At 43.7% G+C, this 15,577-nt stretch overlaps 1 protein-coding gene across 1 annotated transcript in view; it reads right to left on the minus strand.

Annotated features, from left to right (window-relative positions):
* Positions 1–15,577, minus strand: part of LOC124589829 (forkhead box protein K2) — a 93,549-nt gene that overhangs the window by 61,864 nt on the left and 16,108 nt on the right. Inside the window, exons 3-5 of the mRNA XM_047131603.1 lie at positions 5,660–5,824; positions 4,766–4,946; positions 2,120–2,266 (exon numbers count right to left, since the gene is read on the minus strand). Coding sequence (XP_046987559.1) covers positions 2,120–2,266; positions 4,766–4,946; positions 5,660–5,824 — 493 coding nt within the window. The remainder of the gene's footprint in view (positions 1–2,119; positions 2,267–4,765; positions 4,947–5,659; positions 5,825–15,577) is intronic.

Raw genomic sequence — 15,577 nt, forward strand, 5'->3', positions numbered from 1 at the left:
GCTGGGTACGAGAGCTTTGCGGACCTACCTCAATCAGTAACATACTGTGATTTTGTAAATGTTTCTCTGGCAATGCCTCATTGTTGTCTCAGCTCTGTTGATGGCTACTGTGTTCACCTGCAGCCATTAGCACTCCACAGCTGACTGCTGGCAACAGCGCTGCGAGCTGTCAGGGATCTACTTACACCATCTCGACTATAGTTTTGTGCGAGAACAACGTATAGATGTCTCACTATGTGTATGTTGACGAGTGTTGCCCTTTGTTTGTCAGTTCAAAGAAATGCTTTCATAGAAGCAGTAGCAAACATAAAAGCTGTTGTTGCAACTGACTGAGCCATTATGCACTTCGTTGTCATGAAATTTTGCATATACTCATTAGATTTTGATGTTTTCTGTAATTCTGTCACAAATAAGTGATGTTTGCTGAGCGAGTAAGAAATTTTTAAAACTCTGGAGAAAGAATAGAATTTTTCTGAATTGGAGGGAGAAATATCTGAGTGGGAACAGTCTCGAAAAATAGGTGAAGGGCTTTTCCCGAACGGCATAACAATGGCTCAATGAACTGTTCCTAGTGCAACTATCAGCAACAGACTTGTAGGACAACATTTTTCTGATAAAATTCCTGCAACTGAGTTGAAACAGTACAGAATGTCATTTTGCAAAATTTGTTTTGAAAACTAAAGTCTATTGGCAAAGCAAGCTGAAAAGAATCAAGCTGGTGTTGCCCTGATTGCAACATGTTTCTCTACGTTTCAGGTTTTTCCATACAAAAGTCACTTATGCGAGAAATCACACAAGAACTCATTCTGCATGACTTTTATTTTTTTAATGGTAGGAGTTCTTTCTGGCATCATCATTGTAAAATTTGTTATGTATCACTTAACTAAAATAAACATGAAAAAGCATTTTTTTAATGTGTGCTGCCCTTTAAGATATCTCAGACAAAGATGTGCCAATAACATTTCAAATAATGGCATAAATAGCTGCTTTTCTGTGATTGAAATTTTTCTAAATAGCTGGACTTCAAAGTGTTAAAGACCTAAACACTACAAGCTGGTTGCTTGTCAGACTTTATGCAGAAGATGAGACCATGGATTTGCAAATTATAACTGGAAAACCTAATGGAACATGGTTCTTAACAGATATTTATTTTTTTATGACCTACAATATGCAATAAAGTATTCATAGGTCGCAACACCATAACTGCCCTCTCACAGGACATCTGAGGTGTGAAATGCATTTGATGATGATATAATGGCTCTCTTGGCAGTAGCTCTGTCAACTGAGTGAAGCCCACTGTCATCAAAACAAACTCTCCCACCAGAAAAGTAAACAAGTGACCTTGAGGCATAACATGCACACAGTTGTATTCAAACACTGGCTAGGCAGTCTGCCTGCACAAGTGCTAGTGCTTCCAACCAGTAAGCCAGTCCCTGCTGTGTCATGGATATTGAGTGCGTTTTACCCCAGGTTCTGACAATTGAGGAAGAACAGTAATGATACCAATATTCCTTGTGTTGTACAGAGTGTCCATGATTATTTCTTTGACCTTTAAAATATACACCTGTATTTAACAAGATATTGTGCTTTTTACCACAATCCAACAGCACACCAGAAGAAATTTCTATGGCATAAATTTGTACTTTTTAGATTACTTTGCAGAATAGAAGTAAAGCAATAAAAAATAACAAAAGCAGTACTATTACAATAGAAAAGTGTTGCAATGAATGCTAATATCACTGGAGTCACACTGTATAAAAACACACACGCGCGCGCGTGCCCACACACACACACACACACACACACACACACACACACACACACACACACACACACAATAATAATAATAATAATAATAATAATAACAACCTGAGATTTTATGATATAAGCGAGCATTAAGACATGATGAAAATACTCACTTGCCAACCCTTGTCAGCTGTGCGATAATAAGGATAGTTTTTGGTAATATATGAATATATACCACTAATGGAGTCACACTGTATAAAAACACACACACACACACACACACACACACACACACACACGCACACAACAATAATAATAGTAGCCCAAGATTTTATGATATAAGCGAGCATTAAGACATGATGAAAATACTCACTTGCCAACCCTTGTCAGCTGTGCGATAATAAGGATAGTTTTTGGTAATATACGAATATATACCACTAAGTGTTAGTTGCTTATCTGGTGCTGAAGCAATGGCTTGTACAATTAGCTGGGCATATGAATATGGTGGTTTTGTATCATCCTGGAAAACAACACAAAAAACTGTAAATTACACTCTGGACACATTTACTATGTAACACATAATCTACAAAATGAAACAACAAAACTGCAAGGATGTTTCACTTTATCAAATAAATGTTATAGTCTTATTAAAACGAAAGTAACACTTAAGTCACTGGAAGAACACGCACAGCGTAAGCTATTTATAATGATACATAGTGAAACGAATTTCACATTTAAAAGTAATAAATAAGATAATGTGAATACTTAAAATACGGGTACATGAAATAGGATATTACTGTTATACATACACCATAGCTAAAGTTATCTATTTGCACTTTAGTATTAAATTAAGATATTTATTGAAACATATATGCTTATGGACAGCAAGAAGGCAAGCCAATTTTTTTAATTTATTTTTTTAAAATTAGTTATACCAATCAAAGTATGAGTTGCTTCCACTCAGCAGCTGTGAAGTTTACAGTATCTATTGTACAGCAAACATTTAGCTATGCTTTCATGAGAAATCATTTTCTAGCTTAATATCAACAAATGTATTCCTGCCTTCACGAATGAGTAACAAAAAGGACATTCTTTATTGAAAATTATGTGCAGGTTTGCTTTCTTTAAAGTACATACTTCTACTTCTACTGTTACAACACTGAAAATAATTTACTTGGAACTATAATGTTACACATACCAGTGACCTGATGAACAGCAGATAAAAATTACATATGTTTGTGTGTATCATGGATGAAACTGAGAGTTGGAAAAATCACTTTTAATTATGATCGAATTAAAAAAAACTACATATGGCCTTCTATTGAAAATGTTCTGTGTGAGCTGTCCGAGATAAACTCATGAACCACCTTAACAGTTTCAATGCACTGTCTAATAATAATAATATCATCAATAATAATAATAATAATAATAATAATAACAATAACAATAACCTTGAGTATACATACATGTACCATATAAGAACCTATGCCTTGCTGAACCCAGTCTGCAGGAATACTACAAGATGTCATAGCATTTGGAGGAACATTTTAAACTGGTTCGCAGCTTGCTGCACTCAAGGTGCTATACAAGGAATTAGCAGAAGAAAACTGCTGACATTTTCTTTTGGTGTAAAGGCCTAAAGGCCTCTTTACTATCATATTTAGTTACATGACTCTACAGAAAATGTTCAATTTACAGCTCCTGGATTGATCACCAGATCTTTACAGCTCCTTGATTGATTACCAGATCACATTATGTAAATACATATTCACATGGTATATAAACTTATAAAAAGGGACTTAAGATTCTGAATAAGTAAATCCTGGTGTTCACACTTTGGTTCCTGGTAGGGGGTCGGGGGTTTGGACACGTTACTGTCATCCATCTAAAACAAACTCTGTTGCGCATGTGCAACTTTCGAACGAGGTCTCCACAGGAAGAATGTCAGTGTGGATTACTTTCCAGCAACAACTACCCGACAGTGATGAGCTGCTGTCTCTAAGAAATATTGTGAGAGTTACGCAACATTACCCAGTGGCAGAACCAAAATACATATACCTTTTAGTTGTAGTTTTAATTGTTTACAGCTCTCTTCTCTACAATTTGTTTATGGAATTTTAACTTCGCCCAAATTTTGCTTTAAACCCTTCAGACCAATATAAGTACTCATTTGATAATAAATAAAACTTAGAGGAGCTTAAGACATAGTAACTGTAATGCAACATTCACTTAACCAAGTGTCAAGGGATGCTGATGACAAAAATGAACTGGGAGACTTTAGCATGGTGTAAATCTGCAGCTAACTAAAAGAAAAACAAAAAATAGCTATAAAAACTATGATATACTTCTGATTCCTTACAATAATCACTCTTCTTCCTCTGCTTCTTCTTCTTGTTCTTCTTCTTTTTCTATTGTTGTTATTTCTACCATTACTACTACTACTGCTGGCAATACTAGTAGCACCCACATAGTCTTCTGTACCTCTAACAGAAAAATACATTCAGAAATGAATAGTTCAGAGATTTACTATTGCAGAACAGGAAATCAGATGGAATTTCTAACTTCGATCTTCTGGCTTTCCATAATGACCCATTTTCTTCCAGTCAGCTGACAAAATTCCACATATTGCTCTGAATTTCAAAGGTATAATACAGATAGTGTACTTATTGGTATTTTACTACAAAAATAAAATTTTACAACCTATACTATGGACATAGACCAGCTCCAGATAAATCTCTCACCCCTCTCTAAACAATGCTAAAGTAAACACTTCATAAGCTGGTTGTTATCTTAATTCACAGAGTTTGCTAACCTAGTGTATTTTATTCACTTACTTTCTCAACAGACACCCGAAACACCATATTTATGTCAAAGTTACAAGCTGAACAGACAAAGATAATGAAAAAGCTATTAAAATAGAAGATGAGGGAGAGCAGTTTAAGAATTGTTATTAGCTATGTAGATGTAATTTTGCTTCACTTCCTATTCAATACATCAAAAAGAATCTTAAATATTTAACCTTTGGTGGACTGCAAGGTTCGACCACAGTTGGTGGAGGACATGTAGTTGTGCCATTGTGACCACCTTGTCTGTACACTTTGTGGCCATTTCCCATGGTGTCCACACCAGAACTGTGTTGATTTTCTGGGCTTGATGTCAAGGCTGCAAGGCCACTATGACTAGAGGAACCATTGTCTGGCCTGAAAGAAAGATTATGCATTATCATACTATGAAGAACAGCAATAACCAAAGTTAGTAATGGGTCCATCATTTATATGTTTCAACTGATGTGTCTTTATTCCCAGAGGATACTGAAGATAATGGGAACCCCTGCCTGTATTTACCAATTAAAACTGACCACAAAACATCTACACTAATAAGATACAAATCAATGTCACTGAAGGAAGTACAAAAAACAGTTTCATAAAACAATCTCAATACAATCAAGATTCTATTCTACAAAGTCCTCATTCCTCCGTTGCAGTGGTTTTTTTTCCCCTGAAATTTGTCATTTCATTCTCAGTAGCAATTCCTAAATCTTGTGGAATTATTGCCGCCTAATCACTCAAAAACATTCACTGTACAACTCTCAATCCAATATTTCACTATTTATTTTTACTCTAAAATCTGAACATTTCAATATTAGCAAAAATGCTTATCAGTGAGCAGAACATATCACGGTGACTCTGTAACAGATCATTCCTATATTAACTACAGGTCCTGGCAAATATATCATTGATAAGAAAAAAAGAAGACATACAAAATGCGTTATTCATGGGCCATTGTCTGCACATCGTTGACATTTGGAGTCAGGACTTCATCTATCTTTGGTTCCTTGTATTTCATTACAATAATATGATATGATCAGTATGCCCTAAATAAACAGTCTATAATTGTGCTTCTGCATTATTACCTATCATCACAGCTTGATGTAGCGACAGTGACCGTATTAACAACTGAATGTGGGCCACTACTAGCAACAGCTGCTGCTGCATACGCTGCCACCATCTGAAGATCTGCACTAATATTGCGTTTTCCATGGCTTCCTCGGGGACTAGCTGGGCACGAGTTGGCAGCACTAAAATAAAAATATTAACCATTATGCATTACTTGCACAATTTACAAGGACAATTGCACTAACAATAAGCTAATGTTTTCTAATTATTTCGATAGTTATTTTTGTGTGTGTGTGTGTGTGTGTGTGTGTGTGTGTGTGAGGGGGGAGGGGAGGGGGGGAGGGATGTAACTGCAAGGTCTTCTGTCCCTTGTTCCCAGTAGAACAATTACCCAAGGGAAAGAAGAAAACTAAAACGACGTATGGCACAATAACAGGAGAAAGGAAGAACCAGAAGAACAACAAACACTACAATGGACAAAACAGGACAAGAAAACAACCGAGAGATGCAAGATACAGGGAGAAGAGACTAAAAACAAGAAAGCAGATTACCGTGGCCGGCTGACCAAGAGAATAAAAAAGGAGAAGCCAGCCAGTCTACAAAACATTAAAGCCTCCACCCTAGGGTGGAGGACACTGAGGGACAAAGGACATGCACTAAAACTCAGATCAAATGATAAAACCCACCCTCACGAATAACACATAAATCTAAAGCTGCTGTTGAGGCATTGTCACCCAGCACCGAAAGTAGGGTGCTGGGAAAGTTAAAAGTTAGTCGCAGAATGGCTAAAAGTGGGCAGTCCAGCAAGAGGTGGACAACTATCATTTGGGAGCCACAGCAACACTGCGGTGGGTCCTCACGACAGAGGAGGTAACCATGTGTGAGCCACGTATGGCCAATGCGGAGCCGACAAAGGTCAACCGATTCCCTGCGAGAAGCCCGCAGGGAAGACTTCCACACATTCAGTGTCACCTTAATGACACCCAGTTTGTTGTGCATACTGTTATGCCACTCTGTCTCCCAAAGCCGAAAAACCTAGTGGCGTAAGACAGAATGCAGGTCAGTTTCAGAGATGCCCATCTACAGGAGCGGTTTCCGCCTAGCCTGTTTGGCCAGCCTGTCAGCAAGCTCATTACCTGGGATTCCGACGTGTCCCGGGGTCCGCACAAACACCACAGAACGACTGGACCGTTCCAGGGCAGAGATGGACTCCTGCATGTTCGCTACCAAAGGATGGTGAGGGTAGCACTGGTCGAAAGCTTGTAAGCTGCTCAAGGAGTCAGAACAGAGAAGAAACGACTCAACAGAACAGGAATGGATGTACTGAAGAGCATGAGATATGGCCACCAGCTTTGCAGTGAATACACTGCGGCCAACGGGCCACGAATGCTGTTTAATATGGCCTCTGTGGACATAGACGAAGTCAACATTACCATCAGTCATCAGTGTACACAACTTCAGAGCCCCAGAACATGTCAAGAATTGAGAGGAAGTGACAGCGGAGAGCGGCGGGGTTAACGGAGTCCTGAAGGTCATGCAAAAGGTCCAGACGAAGCTTCATCCGAGGTGTACACCATGGAGGTGTACGTGAATGGACCTCAAGTAGAGGTGGTAAAGGGAAGGACTCCAGTTCGGAGAGAAGGGATCGCACGCGAACCGCAATCGTGAGTGCTGACCTGGGCCACCGATGCAGGAGAAGAACAGAGGCAGGTGGGAAAAGGAGACAGTAATTCGGATGCTCAGGAGAACTACGAATGTGTGCAACGTAACTGGCAACCAGTTGTGCACGTTGGATCTGAAATGAAGGGACTCTGGCCTCCAGCAGGACACTGGTCACCGCACTCATTCTAAAAGTTCCTGTCGCTAGGCGAATGCCACAGTGGTGCACTGGGTTGAGTAAACACAACACTGAGCGCAAACCATAAACCAGATTCCCATAGTCAAGGCGGGATTGAACAAGGGCTCTGTAGAGCTGCAGCAGCATAGAGTGATCTGCACCCCAGTTGGTGTTGCTCAGGCAGCGGAGAGCACTGAGGTACTGCAAAGCACACCTACTTAAGCTGACGAATATGAGGTAGCCAAGTCAATCAGGCATCGAAAACCAGTCCTAAGAACCGATACGTCTCCATTACAGTGAGTGGATGATCATTAAGATAAAGTTCAGGTTCCGGATGAACAGTACAATGCCGACAGAAGTGCATGACACACGACATTGTGGCTGAAAACTGGAAGCTGTGGGCTAGAGCCCATGACTGCGCCTTGTGAATGGCCCCCTGTAGGAGCCGCTCAACAACACCAGTAGTGGAGGAGTAATACGAAATGCAGAAGTCATCCACATACAGAGAAGGGGAGACCGACGTCCCTACAGCTGCTGCTAGGCCGTTAATGACCACTAAAAATAGAGATACACTCAATACGGAGCCCTGCGGAATGCCATTCTCCTGAATACAGGGGGAACTACGGGAGGCACTGACTTGGACAGAGCGACAGAAAGCTTTGGATAAAAATTGGGAGTGGGCCCCAGACACCCCACTCATATGCAGTGGCAAAGGATATTATGTCGCCAGGTTGTGTCATTTGCTTTACTTAAGTCAAGAAAGACGGCAACCAGGTGTTGGCATTTGGAAAAGGCTGTTTGGATGGTAAGCTTGAGGGACACAAGATTATCAGTGCTAGAGCGAGCCTGGTGGAAGCCACTCTGACCTGAAGCCAGCAGGCCACGTGACTCCAGGACCCGACCCAACCCAACCGCTGACACCATATGTTCCAGCAGCTTACAGAGAACGTTGGTGAGGCTGATGGGCCAACAGCTATCCACATCAAGCGGATTTTTACAAGGTTTAACACCGGAATGATGGTGCTCTCCTGCCGTTGCGATGCAAAGACGCCATCATACAAGATCCAGTTGAAGATCACAAAGAGATATTGCTTGTAATCAGCCAAGAGATGTTTAATCATCTGACTGTGGATCTGATCCGGCCCAGGAGCTGTGTTGGGGTAATGTGCAAGGTCGCTGAGGAGCTCCCACTCTGTAAATGGGACATTATAGGGTTCACTGTGGCATGTAGTGAATGAGAGGACTTTCCTTTCCATCCGCTGTTTGAGGGTGCAAAAGGCCGGGGAGTAGTTCTCCAGTGCAGAGGCTCAAGCATAGTGCTCGGCAATCGCGTTTGCATCGGTAGAGAGTACACCATTGGTGTTAACACCAGGAAAACCTGTTGGGATCTGTTACCCAAAAAGATGGCTGATCTTCGTCCAGACTTGGGAAGGTGATGTATGGCACCCAATGGTCGACACGTACCTCTCCCAACACTCCTGTTTCCGTCGTTTTACAAGCAGGCGAACGCGGGCATGGAGCCGCTTAAAGGCTATTAGGTGCTCTAGGTAAGGGTGCCGCTTAAGTCGCTGTAGAGCTCGCTGACGCTCTTTTATTGCCTCAGCAACTTCCGGCGACTACCAAGGGACTATCTTTTGCTGGGGGCACCCTAGAGAACATGGGATTGCATTTTCCACTGCAGAAATATAGTGACCTGCTCAATCACAACATTGATGGCACCACATGGGGGAGATTCAACGGTGACAGCAGAGATGAAGGCTGCCTCGTTTAAAGCCCAACTGGCCCCAGTATTAAAGAGGCGGAGGCGAGTTAGGACAGTAAATTTTCGACATCTTTGCCTTGGCCAGCAAGCATGATTGCTACCCCACAAGGGGTTATGGGCATTAAAATCTCCCAAAAGTAGGAAAGATTTAGAGAGTTGATCAATCAGTGCAGCCAATATCTGCAGGGGTACCGCACCATCTGGAGGGAGATATATAGATTGCAGACAGTTATTTTCTGAATTGTCCGTATCCTAACAGCCACAGCTTCAAGAGGAGTTTGAAAGGGCACAGGTTCACTACATACCAAGTTCAGGACATAAACATAAACTCCACCTGACACACACATTGTATTTGCTACGGTTCTTGTAATATCCCCTGTAGCTGCGAAGGCAGGGGTCTGAATTGCCGGGAACCAGGTTTCCTGGAGCGCAATGCAGAAAGCAGGTGTAAAGCTTAACAGTTGCCGTAGCTCAGCCAGGTGGTGGATAAAACCACCGCAATTCCAATGGAGGATGATGTGATCATAAGACTGGGAAGGCGTGAAACACTCAATGAGGCAGTCTACACCTCAGAGTCACCTGCTGCCACCGACTTATTTCCTCAACAGGCTATATCCATTGCGTCTGAGGGCCTGACGAGATCTAGGTCCACAGCGGATGCTAGAATCTTCACCTCATCCTCAGACACAGACACAGAGCTTGTAGGCAGCGGTGGTGTGGGTGCCACCGCAAATTCCTTGGTCTTGGGGATCTTCCTTCTGGATTTCTCTCACTGATTCTTGGGTTTCTCTGGCTGGGAGGGTTTCACTGATTCAGTCTCCGGGACTGAGGATGATGGTGAAGCCCTACGAACAGTTGCTTTTGGGCTCTTCAGCCACTGTTGGGTTTCACCTTTCCCTCTAGCAGAAACCTGGGAAGGGAGTGACCCAAGGGTCTGGAACTGGAACCTGCAGACTGATGGGGCTACACCTGCTCTCATAGCAGCGGCATAAGAGGAGGTCGTAGCCACAGGATGAAGGTGCTCAAATTTCCTCTTGGCCTCAGTGTAGGTCAGTCACTCCAGGGTCTTGTATTTTATGATTTTCCTTTCTCGCTGTAAAATCCTGCAGCCTGGTGAGGAAGGGAATGATGCTCTCCGCAGCTGATAGCAATGGGAGGCGGGGCACATGGAATATGGGAATGGGGTGGATGTCCACTATCTCGACATGTGATGCTGGAAGTACAGTGGGAAGGCATATGGGCGAACTTCCAGCACTTAAAGCACTGCATTTGGGGAGGGACATATGCCTTACTATCACAGCGGTAGACCAATACCTTGACCTTCTTGGGTAATGTGTCACCCTCGAAGGCCAAGATGAAGGCACCAGTGGGAACCTGATTATCCCTCGGACCCCAATGGACGCGCCAAAAGAAATGAACTCCTCGGCGCCCTAAGTTGGTGCACTACTCTTAGTCAGACTGCAAAAGAAGGTCCCTGTGGAATATAATACCCTGGACCACATTTAAGCTCTTATGAGTTGTGATGGTAACGGAAACATCCACCAGCTTGTCACAAGTGAGTAATGCCTGTGACTGGGCAGAGGACTTCGTTTTTATCAAGACTGACCCTGCCAGCATTTTGGACAAGCCCTCCACCTCCCCAAACTTGACCTCTAAATGCTGTACAAAAAAACTGAGGCTTCATCGAGACAAAGGAGTCCCCATCATCTCTCACACATACGAGGTACTGGGGTGAATAAGGTTCCCTGCCATCCTTAGCCTCGCATTCCTCCCACGGTGTGGCCAGGATTTAGGATCATACTTGCTTGCACTGTACTGAGACTTGGGACACTTAGAGACTGCTGGCGGTTGATCACCAGCAAGTGATGACGTGGTATGCTTCATCATGTGTCATTGGCCCTGATGCCACCCACTTCACCCAGGGGGCCTCCCCACGGGTGCCACCTAGCCGCAGCAAAGACCGCCTGGAAGGATGGCCATTGCCGGGAGTCCCGATGCTCCAGGGTGACGGGCATCTAATCCTTGGCATACGTGAGAAGTTAATGATGCAAGCATCAGCAGAGCGATACCTGTATAGTCAGGGGGCTTCAACCAACAGGGTACATGGTAGCCCCACCACAATGGACTGTCTACCATGCTGGATATGAGGTGCAAAGAATTCCATGGTCATCATTGGCACAGAACACAACACTGTATAGTGGGTGGAGGAAAACGCACCCAGGAGGGTGTCCTCGCTCAAGAGATGGAGGATGAGTGGGACTGCAATGCCACTTTTGAGAAAGTGGGCTAAAGATCTCAATGCGCGATAGACACATTGCATGATGTAAGGCACTCTTCCCCAATTGGCTCACTCTTCAGAAAAATTTTGGAAAATGGAGATCAAACCCTACGGGGGGCCATCACAAAGGCCAAAAGCTGTGAGACTCCTTTTAGTCACCTCTTACAACAGGCAGGGACACCTCGGGCCTATTCTAACCCCCAGGTCCACAGCCGAGAGGTGGGGGTGGGTGGTGGTGATCTGAGATGAGGGGCGCTCAACATCATGGTCATCAGCACCCTGACGAAAAGTCAGCTTACCAATCTCATGGGTGGGGACGAAGGCCATCCCCACACGTGTGGCAGGTTATAATGTATTAAAGTCTGCCTCCTTTCTCCACCAATTTAGGGATGAGGCCTGACAATTCACAAAATTTCACCACTCTACACTGGAATCAGTATCTGTGAGGATGGTGGGCAGATGTCTATCAAGACTGAGGGCTGCCCTAATATCAGTATATAGGACAAATGTTGCCAAAATATGCTTAACTGAAAGTGGCATGCCACAAACTTAACAGGTTGGTGGATGCTCCCACCAGAGGAGGAAGCCATGTGTTAAAGGGCTATGTCCGATGCACAGTCTTGTAAGCATTTTCTGTCATCTGCAACCATTCAGTCTCCCACTGACAAGTGATGCGTCTGTCAGAAAATGAGAGGATGGCGTGCAATGGGATGGGACTTCATTGGACAGGACCTTCCAGATATGCTTCCTCGGTGGCTTTGTCGGCCATGTTGTTTCCCTGTATCCTGATGTGGCCAGGTACCCAGTAAATGATCACCTCCCTGCCATGGTGTTGGAGCTGCTGTTAAGGAGTCATGGATGAGCTGAATCACCTGGTCTACTAGATACATTTGGTGAAGTGCTTGCAGTGCACTAAGTGAGTTGGAACAGACAAGAAATCTTGTACAGTGATATCTTGGATCCTCTCCAGTGCCATCAGAATGCTATATAATTCCATGATCATAATTTGTAAATTGTTCGGGAAGATGTGCTTTAAAAACTCTATCTGGGAAAAAAACAGAACAACTGAGGACATTCTCTTGCCAGGATCCATCTGCATAAACAACAATAAAACTGTGGTACGTACTTAAAATAGACGAAAACAAAGTTGTAAAAACACAATCTGGAGTACAAGTTTTCTTATACTGTGTCAAGCTTAATATCACTCTGGGCCTCTGAAGACACCAATGCGGCAATGCGTTCCATCCCTGGCTGCGTATTTTGATGCCTGATAGATCCAGATCCTTGAGACAGTCTCTAGAAAGCATCCTAAATGGCTTGGTCACATGACACCAATTCCTGAACAGCCGTTCAAAGGTGGGTTGGATCACTGCATTAAATGCCAATGAACCAACTCCTGAACAGCCATTCAAAGGTGGGTTGGAACACTGCATTAAATGCCAATGACTGAGTTGACACAAAGATTTTCAGTGCCTGATGAGCCGAAAGGATACAACAACAAATCCAGAGTGGTGGTTCACCAGCATCTGCACACAGATTCGGAACTGGGCTGGTCCAAAAGGCTCCAGTCGATATTCGAATGCTCTCATGGTTTATAGCATCTAACATCTTGAGGTAGGAAGTGCAGGTTGATCCATAGGCCACGCTGCCACAATCTAAATGTGATCGAAAAAATTTCCTACAAAACTGCAGGAGGCAGGACTTGTCAGCTCCTCAGTTTTTCGGATAAGGCATTTCAAAATATTCAATGACTGGAAGCCCTTTGTTCGTAGGTCTTTCACGTGTGGGAGCCAAGTTGATTTCAAGTCAAATAACAAACACAAAAAGCACACAGTTTCTTGAAAACATAAAATATTGTCTCTCATTGCGAGCACTGGTTGATTAAGAGAGAGAGAGTAGAAGTCCATACTCTCAAGAGCATAGTCCTGATCAGCGGGGGGGGGGGGGGGGGGGGGAGTACTTGCCGATCCGAAGGTTTAACTACCACTTTCTTGGTCTTGGAACTACTTTTTAAAGGATGTTTTTCTTTACTTTTTGGAGGAGGTGGTTGCCTGGGTTGCAAGGTCGGCTTAGTTGGCTTCTGATGATGGACAGTGATATGTGGCTTAGGTAGTAAGCCCATTGCTGACAGCTTCTGAATGACTACTGTTTCAAGCAGAGCATCCCCCCCCCCCCCCCCCCAGCAGGTACACCGACAAGTGCATGTGCTCGTATTTGAGTGTGGGGTCTGAGTTTGTGTGGAGGCATCACACTTGGCAATTGGCATCTTAACGCAAATGCACAACAAGTAGCAAAAACTAGAGGTTGCATAGCTTTGAAAGCTTTTTTAGCTTCCCCATAGGGTATACGTCCCTAGACTTTCAACTCCCGAATTTTTCTTTCCTCGATGTAAACCCCACACTTGCTGCTCCACACTATGTGATCCTCGGAGCAGTTTACACATTTCAGAGGAAGTGTACAAGAATTGCCCAATCGTGAGCTGGTCTCCACAATTGCCCCATGCTGCCCTCCCATTACATCCCATAGTGGTATGACCAAATCTTTGACATTTGAAGCATCACACTGGGTTAGGAATAAACAGGAGAAACTTAAGACGGATATAGCCTGCAAGGATATGTTAATGTAATTCTGGAGTACTAAATGTTAGAATAATGTTGCCAATTTGCCATTGACTCTCCTCATGTAGTTCTGCACTACCGTGACGCCCATATTTTTCCATTCTTCACGTGACTTTACGGGTCCACCTTCATTATATCGGAGGAGGTAACCACACAATTACTAAAGTTAAGGGTGTTATGCAACTCAGCCTTGACTGGGTATTCATCTAAGGCCTTACAGGCCAGAAGCTTAGATACTGAATTAGCAGTTTCAACAAGAAGTGTTATATTATGAAGCAGCATGAAAGCACTACGTCTTCAGGCCACAAGTGGCCCACTGGGACCATCCGACCGCCATGTCATCCTCATTTGAGGATGCGGATAGGAGGGGCATGTGGTCAAGCACACCCCTCTCCTGATCATTATGATGGTTTTCTGCGACCGGGGCCACTACTATTCGGTCAAGTAGTTCCTCAATTGGCATCACGAGGCAGAGTGCACCCCGAAAAATGGCAACAGCGCATGGTGGCTCGGAAGGTCACCCATACAAGTGTCGGCCACGCCCAACAGCACTTAACTTCAGTGTTCTGACGGGAACCACTGTATCCACTGCGGCAAGGCCGTTGCCTGCATTACAAAGTCATTTGACACTTTTTAGAGATCCAGCAATATCCTCCAATGTCCAGTGAATATAAAAAGGAAGACCTTCTCAAAGGCTCCCCCTGTTTGCTTGATTACAATGAAAGTGTTATGGCACACTAATGCCCTGTTACTATGATTCTGAGACTTCTTTTCAGTAGGACCTTCAGGAGTAGTAGTTTGATGAGACCATTCCATAGGCATCCCACGAGACCCTAGGGAAACAACCATCAAACGAGGCAGAGCCCTGCATGCCTGAGCAAGCCTTATACAACTGTAGGGTGGCAGTTGCCCCAGAGTTTGCCCACTAAAGACTGTTTTACCACAAGAGCCATTCACGTTATCAGCACTTAGCACACCTTGAGGTTAAGGTTGTTTTTAAGAGGTGTGTATCTTCCTCGTGGCCCAGGTGGTGAAGCCAAGGCCCCATTCCCCAAAACACACAACATTCCACCGTTGCACCACACAGTGGTTGCTGAAGCATGTCCAAAGCTTACGGCGAGAGAAAGCTGGTGGCGCTTACCAGTCCCTAGCTCAGGAACCCTGGGATTGCCAAGATCATACTCAGCAAATGAATGAGCCCCTGAGAGGTATAAGGAGATGTCACCAATAGTGATGAGTGCAGACAGTTGGTTGGTTGAATGGGGAGGGGGGAGGGAGATGGTCTGTAAGAGCCTGAACAACAAGGTCATCAGTCTCTCAATCAAAGAGTGGAGCATCCAGAAGTAGAGACATCCATCAAAAATGTTTTCTGATCTAGTCTGAAGATTCATAACAGTTAACGTAAGAAGGCTAGAGATGTAATGGACATCTTTTACAGTG

This window comes from Schistocerca americana, chromosome 2, assembly GCF_021461395.2.
Source record: "Schistocerca americana isolate TAMUIC-IGC-003095 chromosome 2, iqSchAmer2.1, whole genome shotgun sequence".
Classification (NCBI taxonomy): domain Eukaryota; kingdom Metazoa; phylum Arthropoda; class Insecta; order Orthoptera; family Acrididae; genus Schistocerca; species Schistocerca americana.